The sequence below is a fragment of the Cavia porcellus genome, unplaced genomic scaffold (assembly GCF_034190915.1).
Source record: "Cavia porcellus strain 051 isolate PalLab524CR breed Dunkin Hartley unplaced genomic scaffold, mCavPor4.1 scaffold_28, whole genome shotgun sequence".
Lineage (NCBI taxonomy): Eukaryota > Metazoa > Chordata > Mammalia > Rodentia > Caviidae > Cavia > Cavia porcellus.
In genome coordinates this window covers 43738159-43764943 of record NW_026947511.1, presented here as the reverse complement: position 1 = coordinate 43764943, position 26785 = coordinate 43738159, and the positions used below count along the sequence as shown (strand labels likewise).

At 47.5% G+C, this 26785-nt stretch overlaps 2 protein-coding genes across 15 annotated transcripts in view; one reads left to right on the top strand and one right to left on the bottom strand.

Annotated features, from left to right (window-relative positions):
• The window catches only part of Zfand3 (zinc finger AN1-type containing 3), a 275896-nt gene extending 275675 nt beyond the window's left edge, over window positions 1-221 (bottom strand). Inside the window, exon 1 of one of the 2 annotated variants that reach the window (XM_063239404.1) lies at window positions 7-221. In XM_063239404.1, the coding sequence (XP_063095474.1) occupies window positions 7-77 (71 nt within the window). In that variant the 5' untranslated portion in view covers window positions 78-221. The remainder of the gene's footprint in view (window positions 1-6) is intronic. The other variant, XM_063239403.1, reaches the window with a different exon arrangement.
• On the top strand, window positions 169-17010 carry LOC101787316 (uncharacterized). 13 transcript variants are annotated; one of them, XR_010044239.1, is made up of 5 exons: window positions 169-903; window positions 1754-1854; window positions 4601-4689; window positions 6546-6665; window positions 16523-17010. XR_010044239.1 is itself a non-coding variant. In XM_063239400.1 (5 exons), exons 1-5 carry the CDS (start codon window positions 562-564, stop codon window positions 16537-16539), a joined length of 600 nt encoding a protein of 199 aa, XP_063095470.1. In that variant the 5' UTR covers window positions 169-561; the 3' UTR covers window positions 16540-17010. The 13 variants fall into 13 exon arrangements, 4 of the variants coding, with proteins under 4 accessions (XP_063095470.1, XP_013012497.1, XP_063095471.1 ...); XM_063239400.1 differs by lacking the exon at window positions 4601-4689 and adding an exon at window positions 8588-8627 and having other exon boundaries at window positions 169-859; window positions 1730-1854; XM_013157043.2 differs by lacking the exon at window positions 4601-4689 and having other exon boundaries at window positions 169-859; window positions 1730-1854.
• Window positions 17011-26785: the final 9775 nt, after the last annotated feature.

Here is a 26785-nt window from a genome sequence, read left to right as displayed (position 1 = left end):
ACTTACCCCCAGAAGCCGCAGGGACAGCGAGGCGGCAGGCTGGGCGCTTTGCTGCGCTCGCTCCCGGCGTCTCCCATGGTGCTCGGCGGCGGCGGCGGAGCTCGACGGCGGCAGCGGTGGCGGCGGCTGGGCCTGGGCCCCGCTCCGAGGAGGCGACGGCGGCGGCAGGGGGCTCGGGCCGGGGGGAGGGGGAGGGAGCGGGCGCGCGGGCGGGCGCGAGTCCGGGGCTCCGAGCCGGGATTCCAGGCCGGTCAGCTGGAGGCGGGCCGCACCACTCGGCCTGCGGAGACGGGGGTGGGGGGGCCGGGGCGCGGAGAGGGAGGGCGGGGAGCTCGGGAGGAGGGGCGTGCGGGCGGACGAGGGCCGCGGCGGAGGAGGGCGACCCGGAGGCTTTGGCAGCTCCCGCCGCCGCTCCCCGGCCAGAGCGAGGTCCCGTGCAGCGGCTCGGGGACAGACCTGAGGCCCCCGCCAGCCCCGGAGTCGCCGCGGCCGCTGTGACGCCCGAGGCCTCGCTCCCTCCGCAACACGCTCCCCTCCCCCGGAGGCTGCGCTGACCGGACAATGGCCGCTCCGCCCCCTCCCCTCCGCGTGCTCCCCTCCCGAGGAGCCGCGATGGTCTCGCCCGGGGAAGCCGCCGCCAAAGCCCAGCAGCTGATCAGCTGGGATCCGGGCGTGCCACTTTGTTCCGCGGCTCAGAGTCCGGGGCTGTGGGCAACGCCGAGAGCGTCGAGCAACGGGCTTCTGAGGCCTTCGTGTTCTAGGAACTTTCAAAATCTGAGGCAAACTTACTTCCCCCTGTCAGAGGAAGGAGAGCATGTTTCTGAGTACTCTGGGCGCTTCCCCCCCAGCAAAGCGAATGGTATGCTCCAAACAGGAGGGGGAGGAGCAGATTAGTTGTTTAGGGTAAGTTGGGCCAGTCCCAGAGCGGCGGCGCATGCGCCCGGAGACCCCACAGCCGGGTGCTGGGAGGGGCCGCGAGAGAGCCTTGCCAAACCCGGAAGTGGGTGTCGGGCTTCCCGGGGCTGTCGGGGTCTTCCCCTGTTGGCTGCGCCCCAAAGGCGGTCTCCTTACCCTTGGACGATGCTGGGGTGCGTTTCTCCCCAAATTACCAACACCCCTGGTAATCTCTCTCGCTTCCCAAAGCCCCACACCCAACCCACTCTTCCTGTTCCACCCGGAAAACCGGTCTCCTTTTAGCTGTAATGAATTTCTGAAAAAGACGTAATTCTCCCACCCCCACTTCCACCCAGCTAATGATTTGGGAGGTTAAGTTCCGTCCTCGCCAGTGTCTCAGACTCAGAGCTACAAGTCCACTCCGTGTGCCTTGACTTGGACAACATTTCTTGTAGAGTGGAGATATTTGGTTTTCTGAGGGGACATTTGACTGAATCAATGATGGAAACTGATAAATGACCAAAGAAATCTGAACCATTACAAAGTGTTCTGGTTTAACGTTCTTTGTGCTTGATCTTGAACTCTGTTCCCCTGCCAATTGTGAGCAGGATAGCCGGTTGATAACTAATTTCAACACAGCAAATTTGCACCAAATGTCACGGGAGAGATAACCTGCCCCCGAGGGATAATTTCAAATCCTTGCTGCTTCCGGGAAGGTTCCTGGCTACCCATCCGATGCCTCCGGATATTCCCTATATTAATTTTATTACCAAATGTTGACTTTGTTTATATACAGCACATTTCAGTTTCACATTCTCTGGATTTCTTAACATAGTGTCCTTGGCCTCTAAACTTCTAGAGCAAGAACCATATTCAGCTCCGTATCTTTCTAAAGATGCTGTTGGTAGAGAAGAAAATATTTGTAAAAACCAAGCTACTTCACTGGAGCACTCCCGAAACGTAAGTGCTGGTTTTTCTGCATTATACTTAGTTTCAGTTTTGTGAACATTGACAAGTCTTTAATAAATATTTCTAGGGGGCTGGGGGTTTAGCTCAGCGGCGTAAGCACCTGCCTTGCAAGCAGGCAGTCGTGAGTTCGATCCCTGGTACCGATAAAAAGGAAAAAGACAAAAAATATATATATATATATATTTCTAACAAAAGTTTGTAAGATGAATGAAGCCATACAGAATACTTCACTCACATTGACTTCATATTGCCCTTAAATCTTAAACTGATTTTTTTAAACATTTGCCACCTACATAAGAACTGTACAGCCTCTGAATTTAACAAAGTGAGATTAACTGGAACTGTCTTTACTGGCATCTAAATAAATGATTTTCTTTTATGTATGGAAAAAGAAATCTCTGAAACCCAAAGGAAAATTTAATATAAAAGTGATTATCTTACAACTGGTTGCCAGTTTGTCAGTTATTTAATTCCACAAGCATTTATGATGTACAAGGCATTTCTTATATCTCTGAAGACTAAAAGGATTAATAAAATAGCATTCATTCACTAGGAAGTCCGAACTCTACATAAAGAAGTTAAGTAATCTGGCTTCAGTCTTCCTCTCGGGCTTTATTTACTGCTCTCCTCCATGCATACTGCAAATTAGCCACTAGTTACTGCTGCTCAAAAACAGTTTGCTTTTTTTTTTACATTTCCATGTCTTTGTTCCTCCTATTCCCCTTTGCCCCAAGTGCCCTTCCTCCTCCCAGGGCTCTCCCTTCCTCCATGTATGTGTGTGTCTGTGTCTCTGTGTGTGTCTCCCTCCCTAGCCCTAGCTAGGGAATGAACCCTGGGTCTTTGCATTGAGCTGCACTAAATTGTCCAAACTATACTCAAGCTTGTAATCCTCCTGCTTCAGCCTCCCAGAGTACTGGGATTACAGGTGTGCCTTGATAATAGATTGTGTCAGTTTAGTTTTTCCATACAGCAACCATGAACTCAGCAACCATGGACTGAATTTGCTCTGAGCACAGTTCCTTTTAGAGCTCAGACAAGAAACAAACATGTAAATTTCCTGGTGGTTACTATGGGATAGTATGTGGACAGAGGAGGGAGGCACAGACTCTGCTGTGGCAGAGTTTGGAAGGCACTGAAGAGATAATATCTCCTAAAGGGCCAGGGTGATCCTGAGTAAGAGGAGGAGGAGGAAGTATGGTGCCAGTCGCCTGTGACCCCAATTCCTCTGAGAGGCTGAGGCAGGAATATCACATGTTCAACCCAGCGTGGACAACTTAGCAAAACTCTGTCTCAAAATTAAAAATTAAAAAAGGGTTGGGATGTAGCTCATTGCAAAGCCTTTTGTTAGATCCCTTCACCACCAAAAAACAGCCAGTGTCAGCCAAAGGTCTTTTGTCTGCCAGAAACAAAATCGCACTTAAACTTTCTCGTGCAAAAAAGAAAGAAAGAAATGCACATGCCTATGTGTGTATAAAACCTTCCGGAACCTGAAGGCTCAGAGCAGTGAGATCTCACAGAGGACTGCGATGAGGACCTGATATACCACAGGCAGCCAGGAACTGCTCTCCTAGCTCTTTTTCTCTCTCTAGTCCTGTGTTCTTCCTTCCCTTCTCCTCTCTCCAAAACCGGTTCAGTCTTCTGACTTTGAGTGCGTCTCTGGCACATCGTTTGAGCTTGCTTATCCCTGTTTCCAAAACCAGTGAGCCTAATTAGCACCCATGAACCGCAATCCCCAGGAGAGAGAAACTGAAGGGTCCAATTTATGTCAGGTTTTGTCTGCTCTTGGTGCAGAATCATCTTTGGCCAGGGGAGCAGATGGCAGTCGAGGCTCTTGTGATACAAACCCGGCTGCCAGGGCTCCATCCTTAAAAACTGCAAATCCCCAAAACATCAGCCATATTCTTAACAAACATCCAAAAGGTAGCTGCCACAGACAAAAAGTAATAAACCGCTGGGGCTGGGGATTTAGCTCAGATGCATAAGCACCTGCCTTGCAAGCAGGCAGTCGTGAGTTCGATCCCCAGTACCGATAAAAAAAAAAAAAAAGAATAAACTGCAACCGAAATTCAAAACCACAAGGAAAAGTGAACTTGTGTAAGAACTGTCTAATGGACTAATTCCTATTTAAACTCTTTTGGGCCTTGATTTAAGTGGTGCCCCTTAAGCCCTCACTGATCCGCAAACGTGTTTTCCCCTCATTGTCTCACATGGTACTTTTCCTACGCAACAACTACCAGTTATAATTAAATATGTATTCATGAGTCTCCTCTTCAAAGGTCATATCTGTTTTGTTCCTCGTGATATCCACAATGCCCAGGACCTGTTTGGAAGACATTCTATGAATATCTGTTGAAAGAATAAAAAGGCACAGTAATTTGTTAGTCAGTGTGAGACTCAGAGATAGCTTGACTTTCCTGGAGACATGTACCAGTCACCAACTCACCTTCCCTAGAAGACCCTGAACCTCACTGCTAGCTTTCTGATCATAGTTTAGTGGGAAATAAGACCCCGCGTTTATCTGCTTTGTCTTACGACATTCCTGGCCAGCAAACTCTTCACTCTTAGTCCCAAAGTCTCTAGCTGAAGAGATTTGATCTAATTCCTGTAAAATGCCCACCTAGTTGGCTGAGAGCTCCAAGAGGACATAACGTTTCAGGGCATCATCAAATTAGGGGACCAAAGTGTGGGGGTCATTGGCAGAAGTGCCGTTGTCATAGTCATCTCAACTATTTTCCAGTGTGGATTATGCTCCAGATGAACCTGTCGTGTCTCTTGGGAGTAGTTGCAACCACCATTGGCCCAAAAGGAGCCGTCTCTGCTTAGCAGGTGCGGGTAAAGAGTAATACGGAAGCTGTGGCAGCCAGGGCTCTTGCAGTAGCATCTACAGTTGTATGGGAAAGAACCCAGCACCACTTCAGGGCAGGGCTCCGAAGGGCTACCCTCCTGGTAAAAGCCCCAGGGACTCCTTATGCAGTCCTGGGAGACAGGACAGAAAAGATAGGGCTTAAAGGAACTGACAAAGAGCAGAGGGCCCTCCACTCTGGTTCTAATCCTTACCCCAACTCTTTGAGCCCTGAGTCTGGCTCAAAGACTCTGATCATTATAATTCCTTCTAACCTGGAATTAGCCTTGATGGCCAATCCAAACACTGGCCTCCATCTTCATCCTAATCTTCATAGTATCTGTAAAATTTAATCCCGGATTCCAGATCTAATGCCACCCATCATTCTAAGAGTTTATCGAAGGCGTTGGCCTGACCACCAAAGCGGTTTTCCCAGCTCCTTTTCCTTGTGACCCTTGACCTTGATCCTCTCGTGGGAATATAGACCCTTGTAACATCCTAGACTCTGGGGAGAATGGGAGCCAGTTTCAATAACCAGAAAAAGGAAAAAAGCCCTTTTTTGAGGAAAAAGAATATCGGGTATTTCTCACCTGTTGGCTCATTTAGGAGCAGTTCTGCCCCTTCACAAGGCCAAGACACAGTCCACATCAGCTGCATGGACTCAGAGGTGGTGGACATGGCCTAGAGCGGAGGTGAGGTCCTTTTGCAAAAAATAAAAAGAGTTCCACTAGGCAATGGCTCTGTTTTCAGAGAGCAAGATTTCCCACTACGGCGGCTCTCCTCTCTGCCTCAGGTTGGTTCCAGCAGGGAGAGATGTTGAAAGTGACTGAACCAGACTTCTCTAGGGTTCCTTCCGGCCCTCGAGTTCTTGATGTGCAGTTGGTTGTTGTAGTCACTTTCAATCCGGTTGGCTTGGATAAACTCTCAGAGCCAAGGGAAAACAAGGGCAACCAAGTGTCCCATCCCCAGCCCATCTCAGGAAACTAAGTTAAATAAAATGAAAAGCACAGTGGTCGCTTGTGTTCAGGAAATTGCTGATTTCCTGGCTGCTCACACCCATCTTGCTATGACATTTGATTTTATTGACTTTTAAATTATTTTTCAATGCATAAATGTTTTTCGAGGAAACACTTGACCTATGTTGGGAGAAGGGATTTAAATAGTGAGAAGTCTTGCCTATTACGACCACCCCAGTGATATCCTTTGGTAGCAGCTTGTTGTAAGCCCTGAGGATATTTCATTAGTATGTTGCCATATAAACAAGTCGGTGCAAGGCAGTATAGTCTAGCTGTTTTTTAATGAACTCTGAAATATGCCATAGGCATCTTTCATATCTCTGCACATAGCTTTGCAATATAGTCTTATAGCCGATTGTATTACTTAAGGTCCTTCAGAGAAATAGAACCAATGGGAACCAATTCATACATGTGTATTATACGAAAACCAGAGAGATTTTAGAGAGAGATTTATTACAAATAAATTGAATTGGTTTTATAGTTATGGAGAATGAGAAGTCCCAAAATCTACAATCTAAAGGCCTGAGAACCAGGAGAAGCCAAGCTGTAAATTCTAGTCTAAGTCCAGAGGCAGCTAGTGTCTCAGTTCAGATAGCATCAGGCCGAGTGACTCCCATCTTGCTCAACCTTTTCTTCTTCAGGGGGAAGAGAGGACTACTGAACCCAGGGCCTTTGCACTGAGCTACATTCCCAGCTGGGTTTTTGTTTTTATTTTTAGGGGGGTTTTTTTGGCAGTTTGTTTGTTTGTTTGTTGTTATTTAGATGATCTCACTAAGTCACTAATTTGCACACCTAACCTTCTTGTTCAACCTTTTGTTACTCAGGCTTTCAACTGGAAGATGCCTGCCCATCTTGGGGAAAGGAGACCAGTGGAAGTCTCTTTTTTGCGAAAGGACTTCACCTCTGAGTCCATGCAGCTGACGTGGACTTTACTTAGCCTACAGGTTTGTTTTCTTACATTCTCAGCCTGCTGTACAAAAAATACTGTAATTGGGTAGCTTATGAACATCAGAAATTTATTCCTCACAGTTGTGAGAAATCCAAGACCAAGCCACATGCAGATTTGGTTTGATAAGGGCTTACAATGTGCTTCAAAGATGGTGCCCTCAGGCTGAGGATACAGCTCAGTGGCACAGCACGAGGTCACAAGTTCAATCCCTAGTAGCAAAAAAAAAAAAAAAAAAAAAAAAAAAATGCAGTTGAGTGACTAAGCATAGGCACAGAGCCCTTTCCGTCTGGTCACAGGATTTGGAGTTGCCTCAGGGAGACATGGCTCATTCTCTGAGCCAACTTGCTATCTTCATCTCCTGGGATCAAGTGTCCTCAAGATCACATAAGCCCAGAGCTGCTGTGGGACCTTCTGTCTGGAGTAAGGCTGCCTGGCGATCAATCCAACAAAAAGGAAGGAAGAGAAAGAGATTGAATTAACAAGATGTCATTTCAGACCTTAAATCCAGCTAAGCCTGATGCCAGAACTGCCCTTTGGACTTTTCAGTTATCTGGACCAATAAATACCTCTCCCTATACACATACTCTTACGTTAGATTTCAGCACATTTCCATGAGAAAAGTCCTGACTATCCCTAATATCTATTTTATATTGTGGGTTTGTTGTGAAAATTAAAGTATATAATTCAAGAGGAAACCTTATCTTAGTACACAATTTATTGAGTATAAACTCGATAAATGTGTATTATTATTTGTTTCTTCTTGATAATTATTGGCCACTCTAGTGTATGGGTATACCCTTTGAAGAATTCTCTCTTGATTCAGTTTTCCCTCATTTATTCATTTATATACGTTTATTCATTCAACAGACATTTGAGCACCTATTGTATTAGGAACTATCAGAGGTATTAAGGTACAGTTCAAATGAGGCATAAATTCCCTGCTTTAGTGCTTATACTGTAGTAATAAGGCAAGCAATTTTTTCAAATATTTAGAAGAACAAACCCCACTTTTCATGTTTGTAAATAATTACAGTGAACATCTTTCATCTTTGCCTGTGTGTCCTATTAGTATCTTGGATATGGTTTTTTGTTTGTTTTTTGTGGTTCTGGGGATTGAACTCATCGAGCTTGCCAGGCAGGCACTTAGGCCACTGAGCTAAATCCCCAGCTTGGATATGTTTTTAAATGGGGTCTCATCATAATGACCAGACTGGCCCCACGCTTCTAGGTTTAAGCCATCTTTCTGCTTCAGCCTGTCAAGAAATGAGAGCTACAGGCTTGCACCACCCCCACTTGGCTTTTGGATAAATTTTTGCTTATGTTTTGAGACAGTCTCACTATGGAATTTAGGTTGTACTCAAACTCACTATGTAGCGCAGGCTGATCTCCAACTCACAGCAATCCTCTTGCCTCAGCCTCACAAATTCTGGCATTACAGATGTGCACCAGCATGCCCAGTTTTTTTGGATAAAATTTTTGGAAAAAAAAAATCATGATACTCTTTTAATAGTCATTACACGTGGTCAAACTTTGTTCCAGAAAGGTTATACCTACTTGCACTCCCTACAGCAATGAACAAAAAACGTAGATTTCCCCATACCTCAGTAGCCTTGGGATAGCATTACTCTTTGCAATTATTGCCAATGTAAAGATAAAAAAACCCTCCTAATGGTTATTTCAATTTGCATTTTTAGAATTATTGAGCTCCAGGCACACATATATGTTTACTTGTATTTATAATTATATATAAGATGTATTTTACATATAAGATGTATATGTATTTCTAAAAATATGTGTGCATAAATATATATAAAGTATTTAAATCTTTTTTTTTGTATTGCCCTATTTATGTCCTGTTTTTCTTTCTTTTCTTTTCTTTTTTTTTTTTTTTTTTTTTGTCTTTTTCCTTTTTATCAGTACCAGGGATTGAACTCAGGACTGTCTGCTTGCAAGGCAGGTACTTATGCCGCTGAGCTAAATCCCCAGCCCCTTATGTCCTGCTTTTCCACGTGTGTTTTTTATTATTATTTAAAGGTATTAATGTTCACATTAAGAATACAGACACTTTGTCAAATGCATTGTGAATTATCCCTCTTATCATTTGCCTCTTACTTGTTTCTAGGCTTTTCATTTTCAAGAGTCTGAAAATGTGAATTAACTTTGTCTAATGTTTGAATTGCTGACACCGACACTTTTTCTAAAGGCCTCTAGTTGTTTGTGCATTAAAAAGAAAGAAAAGGAGAGAATTAAAAGGAAATCACAAGGTAGGAGGGGGAAGACATAAAGGAATCCTGTTCCCTGGCCCATCCTGCCTGTCCCGCCTCATGTCAGGCAGTCTGCGGTCCACAGCCAGGGCCTCTGTGGTCAGCCCAGCCGCTGGGGCCTGGTGCCAGCCCGGTGCTCCTGGAGTGAACCACCCAGGCCACGGGCCCCATCCTTCCTGATTTCACATCCAGAGGCTTTCAAGAAGCAGCTAAGAGCCACTGCTTATAACGTAGCTCTGTGAGGCCCCAGAAACTGGCCTGACATTTCCCACCAAGCCCCTCCACCTGAGCAGTCTGGAGATCACCTCTAGGGCTGAATATCACCCCATGCACCCGGCGGGTGCTGGGCTGTGAAGTTGCCGAGCAGCACAAATGGCTATGGTCCGGGAAGAGGCTCCGATGCCAAGGCTGAGATCAAAAAGCTAAGGCTGGTGTCTTCACATGGGTGTCCCCAGAAGCTAAGCCTGAGACAAAGATGGGGAGGGACAGAGAGCATAGCTAGGGATAAGAGCGGATCACTGAGCCAGCTGTTGCTGGAGTGGTGAGAGCTCTGTGCTGTGGGGACCTGGCCAAGCCAGACCTTAAAGTCACCCTGCCTGAGGAGTGGGGGGAAGGTGTCTTCTGCTACACCTGCTTCAGTCAAGGGCTGATGGAGGTCACAGCACCGCAGCCTGTCTGTGCAGGCCACACAACTTCCCTGGAAACACCCTTGGGCAAAGAAGGCCCGTGGAATGGGATGGAATAGCCCCAGAGCCACAAAGGGAGGCAATAAAAATGGGGCCTCGACAACATCTGCTAAAGCTGGGGACAGCTCACACGCGTGCATGCGCGCGTGCGTGCGTGCGTGTGTGTGCGTGTGCGTGTGTGTGTGTGTGTGTGTGTGTGTGTGTGTGTGTGTGTGTGTACTTTGTGTAAATATTTGCTCTGATTACCCAAAGGATTCTTCCTAAGGCTGTGATTCACTGAGCGAGGCTAGTTATCTTCTGGACAGGAATTATGAAGCAGAGTTCCAGTTACAATGGAGATTAGAGAATTAGGTCCTATTAAAGGCACCATGGTTATTTTTCCTGCCCTATGTTACACAGCTAGAAAAAGGTGAGCAGTGCGAGACAGAGGCCTCATCTGTGTTGCTCCAAGGAGCGTGAAAAAGGACAGAGGTCCAGGTGTAGGAAACCTGGTTTCCACAGGATCCTCGCAGCCCGCAGCTTCTTCCCGGCAGCCGGGGAGCTGGGCAGGCGGAGGCGATGCAGCTGCCATCTGTCCCCCTGGCTCCACTGCCTGGCAACTGGCTGCTGCGTCTGCTTTGGGCTCCGGAGGAGGAGGCATTCCTCCACGGCCCATCGAGCAGGATGAGGGGCTGCGCCCTCGCCAGGGCCGCACCACATGATGGATTCGATGATTATGGCTTTCCGATGTGGGGGTGCTCAGTCATGTAGCATACACGGTCCCATCTGCCACGAATCTTCAAAGCATGGCTGGGAGGAAAAATCTGCACACTGTTCGCGTATGCATACCAGTGGGTGTGTGTGTACACAGAGGCACAGTTGTATACACAGGTGTAAACCTAGGCATGTGGTGTGTGTGCTCACACTGCTGTGCACATAAACGCTGAGCATTCCCCATTTCCAACACGGAGATTAGTTAGCAAATAATGCATTAATAAATAATAATGCTACTGTTGTCTGAATGCTTTCCCTAACCACAGTAAGTGCTTTATACATATTGGTTAATCTAATTATAGGTTATAGTTAATATAAACCTTAAAACTACTGTGCTAGAGAAATTTTATCTTCTTCATTGCATGAGGATACCAAAGTTCTCAAGCTTAAATGAGCTGCCTAGGAGCTTTGTAAGTGGTAGAGTCAGGGTTAGAGACCATGTTTCTTACACCACAGTGCACGATATTTAATTTTCATCCCTCCCTAAATCATCTAGGAATGAGAAAGAATGAGGAAATTACACATGACAATAGGAATGCTTCACATAAAGCTAATGCTGAGTAAGAAGGCAGACACAAAAGAATACCCACTACATGATTTTGTTTATGTAGATTTTTAAGAGAAAAAAAAACCCAGAATTTCAGAACACAATAATTAGAGGGTAACAATGGTTAATATATTGCATATTGTTATCTTTAAATTAATTACTCAGAGTACAAGAGAACTGCAGTTAGTTGTCCAAACAGTATTAGTACAAATCTTGCATTTCAGTGAGCTAGGAGAAATTAGTAGTATCACTATGTTAACTATTTTATATATATATGAAATAGCTTCTCACCCTAGGGAGACAATATGGTGTTTACACAAATGTATCTGGCTTATTTCATTTACGAGTGCAGTCTCTAGTTGCATTCATTTACCTATAAAAGTCTCAAGTTATCCTTTTTTATGGCTGAATAGTAGTACACTGTATAAAAATACCACATCTTTTTGGTTTATTATTTTTTTTTGTCTTTTTTTCGTTTTTATCGGTACCAGGGATCAAACTCACAACTGCCTGCTTGCAAGGCAGGTGCTTATGCCGCTGAGCTAAATCCCCAGCCCCAAATACCACATCTTTTTAAAAAAAATACCCCGTCTTTTTTTACCCATTCTTCAGTTGATGGTTTCCAAGATCTAGCTATTGCAAATTGCACTGCTATAAACATGGGTACACATATATCGCTGTGGTGTGATGTTTTTAATTCTCCCAGTAAGATACCCAGAATGGGAAGAGCTGAGTCAAATGGGCCCTCCAGGCCTAGTTTTTTGAGAACTCTCCACGCTGATTTCCACAGTAGTTGCACCAGTCTGCACTCCCACCAACACTGAAGAAGGGTTCCTTTCTCCTCACAGCCCCTCCAGCATTTGTTGTTGCCTGATTTTTTTAATTTATTGTTGATTTTTTTGATAATAGCTATTCTTCCCAAAGGGAGGTGGAATCTCAGTTTTAATTTGAATATCTCAAATGACCAGTGAGGTTGAACATTTTTTTATGTATTTATTTGCTGTTTGTATTTCATCATCTGAGAAGTAATGTATTCATCTCAGACTCCCATTTTGGGGTTGAGTCTTTTAATTTGGAAGGTCTAACTTTTTTTTTTTTTTTTTTAGTTCTTTTCATGTTCTCGATAGTAATTTTTTGTCTGAGGAACAGCTTGCAAACATTTTTTCCCACTCTGTGGGCTGTCTCTTCACTCTGTTGGTGGTTTCTCTTGCTGTGCAAAAGCGTTTTAATAAGTTGAAATCCCAGTTGTTGATTCTTTGTGATAGTTCCTATGCAATCAGGGTTTTATTCATAAAGTCTTTGCCTACACCAATGTCTGCAAGAGTTTTACCTGTTTCATCTTCCAGCATATTTGATGTTTTTATTTCAATATTTAGATTTTTGATCCATTCCAAAATTTAGTGCCTTGTGAAAGATATGGGTCCAATTTTAATCTTCAGCATGTTGTAGAGTCAGTTTTTTCAGCACCATTTTTTAAAATTTTTATTTGGGTTTTTTTGGTCCTGGGGATCGAACTCATGACCATGCACTTGCAAGGCAGGTGCTTGTGCTAAGCTAAATTTTATTTTATTTTATTTTTGTCTTTTTTCTTTTTTATCGGTACTGGGGATCGAACTCATGACCGCCTGCTTGCAAGGCAGGTGCTTATGCCGCTGAGCTAAATCCCCAGCCCCTGCTAAGCTAAATTTATTAGCTTATCCAGTACCATTTATTGAAGAGGGTATCTTTCTTCCAGTGAATTTGTTTGACACCTTTGTCAAAAATAAGGCGCCTTCGTGTGTCTGGAGTTGTTTCTGCATTGTCTAATCCATTTCTCTGATCTTCAGGTCTTTTTTTTTTTTTTTTTTTTTTTTTTTTTTTGCCAGTACCATGTTTTTTGCCAGTTACATGTACTGTTTTTATCCCAATAGCTTTATAGTATAATTTTAAGTCAGGGATTCTGATGTCCCCTGTCTTGCCTTTGTTGCCCAAATTTGCCTTTGCTAGGGCTCATCTGGTTCCAGATAAACTTTAGGATTGTTTTCTCTAATTCTGTGATGTATGCTATTGGAATTTTGATTGGAATTGCATTAAATCTGTGTAACAGTTTTGGAAGTATGGCCATTTTTACTATATTGGTTCTTGCTATCTAAAAGCAAAGGCTGTCTTCCCTTTTTTTTTTGGTCTTTTTCCTTTGTCTTTCCATTTTCTAATATCCTCTTCAATCTCCTTTTCCATTAAAGTTTAAGAACAGGCAGAACTAATGTACAGCATTGAGAACTGTTGGGTTTATAAAGGGCAGAGAAAGACTAGCAGTGGGCACTGAAGGGGCCCCGGGGAGCTAGGCGTCCATCATGCTTTATTGCTTGATCTGGGCACAAGATACACAGCTACATTCTGCTGTGTGAACTCATTGAGCTGTGCACACATGACTCGTGCATTTTTCTCTATGATTGTTTCACCGCTAGCTCAAAATGAAACAAAAACAAAACTCCTTGCTAGGTGCTAGGAGGGATTCAGGGACAGGAAGCATCCCAGGACCTGCCCTCAGGGAACACCTCTTCCAATTGGGGTGACACAGTCTGAATGCCAAAGACTTCCAGCTTTGGGTGGTAGGAATGTTGAGGTCATGGGCTGGAAGATGGGTGCCCCAGAGGTGCTAATGAGAAGTGATAAAGGCCAAGGAGAGGTTAAGTCTAAAGACTGGGTCACGGGGGTAGAAATCAAGAGAAGATCACAGCCTTTGAGATCTAGCAGACCTGGGTTGACACCCCAGCTGCCTCCTCTACTAGCCAAGTGACACTGAGAAACCCACTTAACCTCTGAGAACCCTTGTTATCTCCCTGTGCATGGGACCACAGAAGTACAGACTTCGTCAATGACACCATAAGGTTTAAACCTCTGTGCAAAATGGTATGTGCCTGGCACCCCATGAAAGGTGTGTTTGGAAGGCAGAAGAAAAGATGCTTTGAAATTGGAGTGCCTCTTCAGGATCAGAGAGGCCGAGATGGAAGATGCCCAGGCTCTGAAGGGGTAACTTGTGGGCCAAAGAAAGTGACTTGTTACCCGTAGGGTAGGGTGTGTGACGGGCGGGCAGGCACAGTGCTGGTGGTGGCAGCCAGGCTGATCGATCAGCTCTGCCATGTGAGCTTCCTGGGAGAGGTGTACAAACAGAGACCCAGGAAAAAGACCCAAGTTTAGGTCACAGTGAGGCTCCAGGTCAGCAGCCCAGCCAGAGAGATGACAATCTAATTTAAGGAAGGCTATGAAAATCTATGCTGTGGGGTAGGAGTTCTCCCGAAATCATTTTGGGGGGAATGGTTTTCTACAAAATAAGAAGACTGATAGGATTTGTTTTGAAGACAGACACAAAGAGCCAAGTCTGGCCAGACTGACATTGTCAGCCCTGTAAAGACAAGCTGATGGCTCAGTAACAGAAGGAGAACTTCCTTGCTCATCTCATAACCCAAACGGCAACTACCTCAAGCAGCTTCCTTCCTCGATGACTCGCTTAGAATTTTGCACTCTCTCTTTCCTGCTCTAGTAGCGTCTGTCCACCTTGCACGGCTCTGGGAACTAAGGCAGGGGAAGTGCTTGCTTCAGCTGTTCCTTCCATGTGACAGGAACCTCTGTGCTTCTCCCCAACTCTGCAAACAAAACAAACAAAACAAAACACCAGTGGTCTGGCCTGGCACAGTGGCTCACATCTCTAATCCCACCTACTTGAGAGGCTAAAGCAGGAAGATGGCAAGTTCAAGGCCAAACTGGCCAACTTAGTGAGACCCTGTCTCAAAAATAAAATATAAGGGGCTGGGGATTTAGCTCAGTGGCATAAGCACCTGCCTTGCAAGCGCGTGGCCGTGAGTTCGATCCTGGTACCAAAAAAATAAAAAAATAAAGAAAGGCCAGGGATGTAGCTCAGTGGTAGACTGCTTGCCTGACATACACAAGACTCTCAGTTCAATCTCTAGTACCACACACACACACACACACACACACACACACACACACAGAAATGACCTAAACATATCAGCTATTTGTTTTGGCTTCCTTTTAAAAGAAGTGTATGAAATCTCGTGCATCAAAAGGTATTATTAACAAAACATAAGGACTAGCCACAGACTGGGAGGAAGTAGCTGCAAATCAAATGTCTGAGAAAGGGCTGCTATCCAAAAACAAAGAACTAATGAAATTCAATAACAAAAAGAAAAACAATCCGGGGTTGGGAATTCAGCTCAGCCGTAGAGCACCTGCCTAGCAAGTTTAAGGCCCTGAGTTCAGTACCCAGCACCCCCAAAATTAAAGACAAATAATAAACTTCTAAAAACGGACCAAAAAATTTGGATAAACATTTCACCAAAGAAGTTACATGAATAATTACTCGCCCATGAAAAGATGTTCAAAATCATTAGTCATTAGTAAAATGTAGATTAAACTACAAAGAGATATCAACTCATAGCTACTAGAATGACTATCATAAGACGTGTATCAGCAAATCTCCCTAAAGATGCAGAAAACTGGGCTCCCATAGACTGTGAGATGGTAGGAGCCCTCACACAGAATGCTCAGCGGCCCACTTTGGAAAACAGTTTGGCATTTTCTTCATAGGTTAAATACAACTTTTCTAAAATAAAAAGTAATTCTACTCCTGGGTACCTATTCTACAAGAAAAATGGAGATATATGTCCACCCAATCCAAATGTTCACAGCAGCATTATTTGTAACAGTCTTAAAGAGGAAACCACTCAAATAGTTATTAACCAGTGAATGATGTAGCCATATAGTGAAATATGATTCAACAAGAACAAGGAAAAAAGTACTAATACAATTCAACATTGTTTTGTCTTGCTTTGCTTTGCTTTGTTGAGACAAGGTCTTGTTATATAGTTCAGGTTGGTCTTAAAACTCACTGTGTAAAAAAAAAAAAAAAAAAAAAACTCACTGTGTAGCTTAAGCTGGGCTCAAATTCCTGGCAATCCTCCTGCCTCAGCCTCCTGAGTACTGTGATTACAGGCATGTACCACCATGCCTGGTTTAGGATGCCGTGAATGAACTTCAAACATATTATGCTCCGTGTAAGATGCAAAAGTCTACATCTGCGTGGTGGTTCCATTACCATGAAATGCCTAACTATAGAATCGAAAAGTAAGTCTGTGATTTTTAGGAGGCTGAGGTTTCAAAGGGGGAAAGAAATGAGGCCAGATGGACATAGACTGTGTGAGCCTACCTCTGTTACTTGTGTTCCTTACTTTTTATTTTTTTGCAGGTATATCTTATAAAAAAAAGTACACTAGGAATCGCTTGACTGGTACATGCACACGCGCGCACACACCCTTGCAGAATCAGCACCTTAAGACAGCGAATGTTTCTAACATCTAAAATTGCTTCTCGTGGCCAACCACCCACGACAAAAAGCACCATTCTGATTTCCACTCTTGCAGGTGGGGGTCGCGGATTCCCAGGAGTCCCAAGTGGCTTCGCTGGGCACTGGCTGACGTTTTCCACCCGGACCAGGCTCTGGGTTTGCTCATTGCAACCCTCGGGCCCAGGCTGGGCCCCCAGCTTCTCCTCTGCCTCCCAGATCGTCCACCCAGACTCATCTGGCTGTTTTTCCTGGTTTTAGTTCCACTTTCAAGATGAAGAAACGGGGACCCGCAGAGCTTAGATGACTTACCCGGCACCAGCTCCTCCCGGCTGAAAGCAGAAGTTGAGCTCGGCCTGCAGAACCGCCAAGGGCGCCTTGTCCATCGCTACCTCCCCAGAACCTGGCAGAATGTCAGAACGCACCAATGCATGTCCTATCTGGATCTCATTAAAGAATGGCTTCGGGGAGAGGAAGGCCTCCGAAGCCCCCAAGAAACTGAAGGAGAGGGTGGGGGGCAGTGAAGTGGGTGGAGTGGTGCCCCGCCCCGGGCTTCCTGGCGCAGGGGCTGCACTGGCTCGGGGCTCCCCTCCTGCCCTCCGGGAGAGCGGCTGCCAGCCTTCATCACGGCCTCAAAGCCTGAGGAAGCTCAGGGCCCATCCTGGAGGACACTTTCAATCAACTTTGGTTCCATTGATTCCCTCTCAATGACTCCGAAATGTAAATAAAATTAAATTAATGTTGCTGGATTTGCCTCTGGTGAGGGCTGTAATGGGCTGCAGTAAGGCCTTCCCTGAGATCACCTGCGAAGGGAGAAGGGTCCACCGCCCTGGTGTGGCACCCCTCCGTCTGCTCTGCTCCCACTGCACAGTCTATGAGGCCTTTGATGGGGTCGGTGGGACCTCACGGCGGCTCCTTCCTCTCAGAACAAGCCCACCTGACCCCCCACTTGGTCTCCACAGACGTCTCCACTGCATTGCCCCTCTGCCTTCGCATTCTTGGGGGGCTCTGGGAGAGGACAGAATGTTTCTTTGCCTCATAGGGTGATTTGCAGCATCACTGGTCTCTAGTGGCTCCCCTCACCTCTAACTGCAACAACTTAAAATGTCTCCAGATGTTACCGAATGACCCCAGGGAGGCAAAAATCACCTTTGGCTGAGAAGTACTAGAGAGGGAGTGGACCCAGAGAAAGGAGAGGGACAAGTGGACGTCAGACCCTTCCCACCCTCTGCTAGCCTATCTATCGTGCTCCCCAATACTGTGTCTTATCATCCCTCCACATCATCCTAACAGCTGGAGTAATAAGTGACCAGCCAGCCTGTGGGGTGAACACCAGTGATGGTTCTCCTCCACCCAGCACTCTGTTCCTCAGTTTAGCCAGCACAGCCCCAAGAGCTTCCCCCAAGAAACTCAGAAAAGGAGACTCCCTTTGCATTTTGGCCATTGGCAAAGACAACCCAGGAAAAGGAGTTCTTGGGGTTATCCAAGGAGGAAGAAACTTCTTGCCAAGAATAGATTCCAGATAAGAATGGAATTCCAGATAAGAGACAGTTTTCCCACAGAAGTAGACCTGTAACATTTCATTGATTGCACTATTAGAAATTTCCTCTGTGTGTGTGTGTGTGTGTGTGTGTGTGTGTGTGTGTCAGAGAGAGAGAGAGAGAGAGAGAGCATCTATAATCCCAGCACTTGTGAGGTTGAGGCAAAAGGATTCCCATGCGTTCAAGACAAGCCTGAACTATACAGTGAGATCCTGCGTCCAAAAAAATATATTTTTTTAATTTTAAGATGTTCTAAATCACTGAAATGTCCAGGCTGTGCTTGAACTTGTGACCCTCCTGCCTCGGTCTCCCAGAGTGCTGAGGTTACAGGTGTCCAGTGCTTTGCCAATCTCCTTTAGATCTTGCTAGAACTGAACTACTCAAAGCCCCCCGCTGGGGCAGGCTGGGGGCTGGCCGAGAGCTGTCACTTCTGCCCCTCCAGTCTGGTCAAGAGGAAGTTAGGAGGGAGCAACATCTCCCAGGCCCAGAGGGCTTGACAGTGAGGGAATGAGGATGGATTACTAAAGGCAGCGGGGACGGGGCGGGTCCTCCTCCCTCTGCACCCTCTCACCTCTCACTGCAGCCATCTCAATAAATGAACCAACTGTGGGAAAACAATCCTGTGATTTCTACTCTATTTATAAACCTCCTCCTACAGCTTTTATATAGTCCAAAAGAATGCCTGGCCAGGACATTCCAGCTTACACAGAGGAAATCAAAGAAAGTGTTTACAATCACAGGACAAAGCCCAAGCCCAGAAATACACCAAGGCTGGGGTGGGGGGGCTATCACACAAGAATTCGATCCCATCCTTGTATTTCACCATAATCTGATCTGGGGGCTGTGTGCATGTACTCTCTGGGTTTCCACCTCTTGCCAAAGTCTGTTCCTGGCAGACGGTCTGAGTTTTGAGTCAGTAAAAACTGCAGTCCAAAAGTGCATTCTCAATCTGGAGAAGGTCCATCACCCAGCTTGGTGTTAGTAGGATGTTTATTTGACCTGTGGCTGCTGGGATCATTAACTCAGCAGAATGTATAGATCCAGATCGGGCCGCCCTTGTGCTAAGTCTTTGGGTTATTTTCCCCCCTGTGAGTTCTGCCATGCTGGGACACCATAGTGCAGCTAATAAAGAATCACTAAGGGCTGGGGATTTAGCTCAGCAGCATAAGTGCCTGCCTTGCAAGCAGGCAGTTGTGAGTTCGATCCCCGGCACCGGTACCGATAAAAAAGGAAAAAGACAAAAAAAAAAAAAAAAAAAAAAAAGAATCACTAAGCAACACAGATGGGGAAGACTTCATGGGTCTCCACACCCTTCCCTTAACATGACTTGGACTTCCGGGTGCAGCCTTCACCCCTTGCAGGTGTAGGGAAGAGCTGCTTTGCTAGCCCCATGACACCCACACTGTGCCATCCCCTGGAGAACAGACGGAAAACCGTGGGCTTCGCGCACAGTGAGAGGATGGATGTGATGGCCCCAAGGGGCCCCCCAGGTCTGCTGCAGTCCTACCTGGCCAGCCTCCAGGGGGAGCACTGTGTCCCCCCACCATCCTCCAGGATGTGGCTAGAAATAAGAGCTAGAGAAGGAGGAGTCCAGAGGGCAGTCCAGACCCTAGGAGAGCTAAACTTGACACTCAAGGCTCTTTTGTTTCAAAGCTGATTCAAGCAACCAGGATTAAGCAAGCCTTCTCTGCCCACCAAGGCACTGTCCTCCTATCCTGCATCCTACAGGGTCCATGTCTTCCCACAGGCCAAAGCCTGTGCCTCCTCTAACATGGGGTGCCGGCACTATACGCACAGCACAGCGCTGAGCGGCATCAGCACCGCTCCCCGCCTTTGACTTCGAAGGATGATGAAAGATTGGGATGGAGTGTTGTGCGTGTGTGTGTGCGTGCCGTGTGTAAGTGCACATGTACCGAACAAATGTGGGGCACACAGAAGCAAACAGGACAGACACGGGACAGAACATGAAGCCCAGATCGGAAGCTGGCTGAGGCAGGAAGACAGAACGAGACCGGCTGGGAGCAAGACTCAAAGCCTGACCTCCATCCCCGCAGAGGAGCCAGGAAGGTGAGCTCTAGCACCTTCCTGTGCCTCAGTTTCTTCACCCATAGCACAGGGACAAGAATAAACCCCACCTTGGGGTGCAGTCATGAGAATCAGATGAGTCATTCCACCTACGATCCCTTAAAACCACTCCTGGCTGTGCTGTTTCATGGAATATAGATATTACTATCATCATCTATTTTCCTCATCTTTGTCACCTCCCGTGGCTACTCTGTCTTGTCCTCCTCACACCCACATCCACATCTTCTGCTAATAACTTCTCAGCACCACTATTTTTCTCCTGAAATTCCCCAAAGCTCCCTCCTCCCTGCACTCCCTCACCCAACAGAGCATCAGCTCTGTTTGTCTAAACAAATAGGCACGTTGCTTGTATGCAGGGCGAGATAAAGTGGAACAGATGGTTTGAATTTAATTGATTGGGGGCCTTGAACGTTAGGGTATGGTTTGGGTCTGCTTCTAAAGTAATTGGGGACCACGGGTGGTGTCAGAGAAAGAATTGTGCGGCGTATCTAAGGATTCATAGGATTAACTTTCAAGGACTATTAAGTGCAGGGTAGTATTTTCAGCTCCCCTCAGTCATTTACATGCTTGTAGAATGAAGGTCAAGAGCTTTCACGGGAGCAGGGGAGAGGAGAGAAATCACAAGTGTGCGGAACAATGCAGCCTGGAGGTGCAGGGTGATGGACCCCAGGCAGCTGGGGCCAGGTGCTTTATCTGGGGTCCTTTTCAGTGACTTAGCCTGGGCTGGAGGTCAAATACAGAATGGTCCGCACCGAAGTGTGCTGTGTGGCCATGCACGCGCAGGGTAAGTGAAGGCAGGGGCTAAGACTGAGACACACGCCTGGTGGCCTGGTGCCACGCTGCAGGGCTGCAAATCCTGGCTCCAAAATGTGCTACTTGGCCCAGTCAAGATGCCACTCTGCCTCAGTGTCCTCCGCTGTCTTGGGAAGAAATGAGTAAACACATCTAAAATGCTGAGAAACACCCACAATGCGTAAACCTTCAGGGTGCCAAGGGTCCCATACATGTCTCCTCTCTTCCTTCGGTTCGTTTCGGTTGCTTTCAAGGAACAAAAAGCCTTACGTGCGTGTATAATCGTATTTGCTCTGTGTGCACACCCGTGTGTCCATGTGCACGCACACACCCATTTCTCATGTTAGCTGCCTGTCATTGACTGAGGTCAGGCAGGGACTCTGGCTTCAGCGGCTTCTCGCAGCACGCCTTTGTAGCTCTTGCAGTCACCTCGCCCTCCCGGCAGGCGCCAGTTTCTGGAAGCTTCTGGAAGCTTCTGGCAGCTCGGTCCACATGGCTCAGGCCGTCGTGTCTCTGCGCTCTGCATATCAGCGTCCTAGCCTGGCGTGTCTTCACTCGTAGTTACTTCCCTTGTCTCTTACACAAAATACCCAACATTAGCAACTTAAAGGCAGGAGGGTTTATCCTGGTTCACCTTAAGAGTCCAGGTTTGGTGGGCTCCAAGGCAGGACCAAGAGGGCTGGGGATATAGCTCAGTGGCATAATGCCTGCATGGCAAGTGTAAGGTCCTAAGTTCGAGTCCCAAAAAGCAAACGAACATACAAAAAGAATCTAGTTAGAAATTTTTAGGGCCAGGGGTTTAGCTCAGTAGCATAAGTGCCGGGCAAGTGCGAGGTCGTGAGTTCAATCCCCAATACAAGGGGGGGGGGAGGGAGTAACAAGGTAGGACCAGCAAGGCCCGGAGTTGAGCGGAGAATAGCTGCTCCTGCCACCATGGACCAGAAGCAGAGAACCGGCGAGGGTAGGGGCCCGGAGCAAGCAGAGCCCTCCAGGCCACGCCCCCAATGTCCAGGCTCTTCCAATCAGACCCCGCCTCTCAACAGCAAATGAAGCCCGGCCTCTGGGTGCCTGAGGCTCTTGGAAGACACACTGAGAAAACCACAGGACTTTCCCTTTGGTCAGATTCCTCCTTCGGGCCACAAGAAAGCCTCAGCCTAGCCCCTCCACCCTGCTGGATGGGCTGCTCCTCCTCCTGTTTTTCCACTAATTGAGCACTGGCAATGCTGTGACACTGTTTACCCATCTGCTGTGCCCTTTGTGATCATGATCCAGTGATCCAGGATGGTTGCTAGAGCTCCAGCCATCATATATTTGTTCCAGGTAGAAAATGGATGAAGGCTGAATGAAAAAGGCACAGGCTGTGTGATTTTCTGGAAAGATTCCCCAAAGTTGCCACATGACACGCTTGTTTATATGCCATTGGCCAAAACTTAGTCACATGTTCATTAAGGCTCAAAGGAGCCTGGTAAATGTTCTCAGTGCTTTCACGTGCAGGGCTGAAATTTGAAGGTTCTCTCAATGTCTGGAGAAGTTTCCAGGCCTGAGACTCAAACTCATTTCTGTGACACATGCAGCCAGTGTTCTCCCTGGAACCAAGAGGAAAAAGAATTTTTGGGTTGGTTTTTTTTTTTTTTTCTTTTTCATTTTTATCAGTACCGGGGATCGAACTCATGACCGCTTGCTTGCAAAGCAGGTGCTTATGCAGCTGAGCTAAACCCCCATCTCCAAAAGAATGATTTTTAAAGAGCACAGGACATGTGAGGCGTTGGAGCTGAAGTCAAGAGCAACACAATCTGCAGAGACAGATTCTGAGCCAGGGCCCCCAGGAATGGACCCCCTTCTTAAGCCAGTGGCTGTAGAGGAGATTGAGCCAAGGCTCAGTTCTCAGGCAACAGCTTCCAGGGGCGGAATCTTGCAGCCCAAGTCAGAGGAGGTTCCAGAGAGGATCAGAGAGAAGCAAAAGTCCCTCCCCAGGCTTTGCTGCTCTTCAGGGTGCCCCTGGCTGGGCTATGGAGAGGGATTATCAGCTACTAATAGGAAACTGCTGGGGTTTGCTCCTAGAATTAAGCCTCAAACACTTCTCAAGTAAAGGCTTGCCGCCTTAAGCCTTCTGGATTGGACACGGTTCTGTTCTCCCAGGGGGCCCTCCTGGCAACGTGAGGCACTCTGGAACCCATAGAGATGGAGCAGGAAGGCGAGAAAGTGTTTGCTGCCTGCAGTTGGGGGGGGGTGGTAGGGGGTGGGGCAGGCTGATGGCTGTGGAATGGTGGTGTTGGGGGCCTCTGCCCCCTTAGAGCCTCTGTCTAGCTCTTAAACTACCCTCTGCCTCCAGAAGCATAAACAGTGCTACTGCTAGCTGTGAGACTTTGGGTATGTAGAGGCACATCTCTGACCTCAGTATCCTCATCCATGTAATGGACAGAAAGTAATATTTTGAGGTGGGAAAAGAGGTTACCTAAAGGGGACATTTGACTGGAACAAAGCTTAGGAGTCCTGAAATGATGAGCATCTTGTTCTTGTCATGGGGCGTACTCATATACATGATTCATAAAGCTGGGTGTGGTGGTGCACATCTGTGCACATCTGAGAATTGCCAAACTTGAGCCCACCTTAGGCAAGTAGTGATTTAGCAATTTAGTGAGACCCTGCCTTAAAATACGGAATACACAAAAGGGATGGGGATATATCCTCAGTGGGAAAGCCCTGAGTTCAAACCTCAGTGCTGAAAAAGAAAGCTGATTGCACGTGCATTTACGATTATGTACCAAACTGCATGTAAATTACCCAGCTCCGTGCAGAAAAGATGCCTCTCATCCGCAAGCCTGTCCTCAAGGATGTGCACGAGGAGCAATGGGGTGAAACAAAGCTTCTCGCACAGAGCCTTCTGTGACCTCTCCTCCCCACCGCACCCTCGATGTCTTTCTGTGCAACAGAACGAGGCACTGATTAACCACAGAGCTCAACCAGGAAGACTTCCCTGACTCAGGAAAATTGAGACACAAACCCAAAGGAGAAAGGAGACATTCAAGTTTTAGACAGGGGCAAAAAATACCAAAATCTGCAATTTAGAGCTAGGAGAAGCACCATGCTGGCCAAGATGTAGGAGGCCCTGGAAGAATTAACGCCCGGCCTCCACCCCCACCCCACCCCCACCCCCACCCCCACCCCACCCCCACCCCCACCCCCAGCCCCACTCCAGGCCAGCCGCGCTCTGCCGGCGCCGCCTTCCCGCAGATGGCCGGGTCCGCGCGCCTGGCTCCCCCTCGCCCCCCTGTGGCCAGCCTGGGAACACCGCAGGTGCGAGGCGGCCCGGGCGGTCCGCGCACGGCTGAGCCAGGCAGAGGCCCCATGCCCATCCCCAGCTGTCCGCACCCGCTGTCACCCAGGGATCAGGGATCGGGAGCTGGAGCTCGCAGCTCGCCCTCGCCCGGCTTCCCGTGCGCATCCTTGGCAAACTAGCTCACTGGGTCCCTGGGTTTTCAGAGAGTCCAGGGATGAGGGTGGGGGTGGAGCGACCACCAGTATAACCTCCCAGGTGCCCTGCCTGACCTCTTGACCTAGCTCAATCCATGCCCAGTTCCCAGAACCCCATTTGGTTTGTCCCCAGAGAGAACTGAGCGTTCTCTACCCAAATGGCTCCCCCACCTTCCTTGGACCCCAGCTCCCCAAATCTCTTTCTCTCTGCTTTTCTCCCCTTCTCCCTGCTCCCTGACACACACTCAGACTCAGTCTCATTATCCACCGGGCCAAGAAAACCCTTCCTGGATGAGGAGCCAGCCTGCCAGCGAGTCTGTGTCATTAGCACCCCACAACTCCGCTTGCTCTCCCACCTGGCTGATTTCTCCAGCCCAATAAACCTCACTCGATGGCCAAGTCTTAAAAAGGCTTCGGAGCAATTTCTTTTATTTATTTATTTTTTTAAATTGGTACAGGGGATCGAACTCATGACTACCTGCTTGCAAGGCAGGTGCTTATGCCGCTGAGCTAAATCCCCAGCCCTTCGGAGCAATTTCTAGTGTGAGTCTTTGGATGTGTCTGTTCATTCCTCATTCAGCTATTTAATATGCATTTACTGAGGGTCAACTATCTGCTCCATGCTGGGAATACAGACACACAGCATTGCCAGGGTCCCTAATTGGGCACTCGAAAATGTTTCTTTTTCTTCTGCCTTCAAGAGCTGTTTCTGCATATTTCTGCTCACTAGCTACGTGACCTTGAGTGGAAAACAAACAAGTAAAAAACAACATTGTTACAGATGCCAAGCTATGGAGGTGATTTACATCTGCTGTGTAAGTCTCCTGACAGCCCCTGGAGGTAAATATTATTATTCTCATTTTTCTAGGGAGGAAATAGAGGCTTGGAGAACTGAAACTTGCAGAGGACCACAGAGCTAGCGGAGGGGAAAGTCCTGATTTGAAGGCGAAAGTCCTGCTTTGAAGGCGTGTCATTCCACCGTCCCCAACCTGTTTCCTCACCTGCACAGTAGAATGTGTTGTAATAAAATCTGTGCTGGAATCAGCCGCTCAGGGTTTTGTGGGTTTTTTTGTTTTTGTTTTTGTCTTTTTCATTTTTATCGGTACCAGGGATCGAACTCACGACTGCCTGCTTGCAAGGCAGGCGCTTATGCCGCTGAGCTAAATCTCCAGCCCCAGCTGCTTAGGTTTTAAGAAACTTTTCTGCCTTTCTCTACCCCTGAGTTTATGGAACAGACCTCAGCGAGGTCTCTTGGGGTTAGATTTAGGGGTGTTCCCCAGATACACTAAGCAAATGGTACTGACAGACCCCAGATCCAAAGACTCATCTGCCATATTTCTTTTAAGGCTAGCCCTGGTAGGTCCTGTGCTGGTTCAAAACACCAAGGCGTATTGCATTTCACTGCTGAGGAAATAGCCCCAAGAATGGAGTAGCTTGGTAGGGGTAGGGGTCTCTTGAAGGGCCAATGGGGAGCAGGGTAGAGGCAGCCTCTCTCTCCACCTGCTCCTGCTTCCCAGGCTGGCATACAGTGCTGGGTCCAGAGGGATGGGCTTGCTGCCTGACAGAGGGTCCAGAGTTCTCCACTAATGGCTCTGTGGGTCTGTCCCTGACCAATGCCAGGGCATCTCAGGAAGGGCAGCTGAATTTAAATAGGTGGATGTGCACAGCCTTTGGGCTGGTTACGAGGTGCATGAAACTCTTGATTTTGATGAAGTACTTTTTTTTTTTTTTTTGGTATTGGAGATCGAACTCAGACCGCACACTTGCACGTCAGGTGCTTATGCCGCTGAGCTAAATCCCGGGTGCCTAACCTCTTGATTTTGAAACTCTGATTTTTCTATTCCAAGGAACAAGAGATCTGAAGCTTTCCTTCTTTCTGGGCCCATGATACCCATCCCCCGCATGTCGTACACTCTTAGGCCTCTGCCAGCTGTCCTGGAAGGTCAGACCTTTTGGCACAGTTTGCAGTGTGGTTTCACTTTAAGATAATTCCTGCTTTCTTCCCAGAAAGTAGACATGAAAGCAGGGGAGACTGGGGTGAGAGACAGGAGGAAAGATTGAGGGCTTCCACTTTGACCTGGCCTCTCCACAACCGCAGAGGCTGTGGGCAGGCCTCAGAGGGAAGAACAAAATTTGTCCCCAGTGTAGAGGTGCTGATAGACACAGCCCCTGCCCACTAGGAAGCCCCGAGGTATTGGGAGGCTGGACGACAGGGTGCTAGCTCAGCCCTGTCCTTTCAGGATGCCTTTCTGTTCTCTGACTTGCATCCTTCCTGCTAGAGGTTCTTCCCAGCCCGTTTGTTCCATCCTCAGTGGGAGTGGAGTGGCTCTGTGAGACCCTCTGTTGGTAAGAGACCCTCCCTCGGCCACAGCCCCACCCCCACCCAGGGCCCGAAGACCCTGACCTGGGGAAGGCCCACCTGTGTTGCTCTCTGCAGTCGCCCCCTGGGTTCCTATCTGGGTCTGGGATGGCACCTGGCACAATGTGGGCACTTGTTGGCTGGACTCTAAGGAGGAACGGGCAGCAGCAGCAAGCTCTCCCCCCAAGCCCATGATCTGCACGCTCCGAGGCCATCATGCCCACCACCTATTTCATGTCCTAGAACCTTGTGTCTTACACAGACCTGTGCTGT

Bases quoted from the DNA above. Each gene is read 5' to 3' on its own strand.
- LOC101787316 (XM_013157040.2), top strand. From the start codon at position 562: ATGGCCGCTCCGCCCCCTCCCCTCCGCGTGCTCCCCTCCCGAGGAGCC. The intron at 860-1,729 runs GTATGCTCCAAA...TTCTTAACATAG, and splicing joins CCCCCCCAGCAAAGCGAATG to TGTCCTTGGCCTCTAAACTT. The intron at 6,666-6,966 runs GTTTGTTTTCTT...GTCTGGTCACAG, and splicing joins GGACTTTACTTAGCCTACAG to GATTTGGAGTTGCCTCAGGG.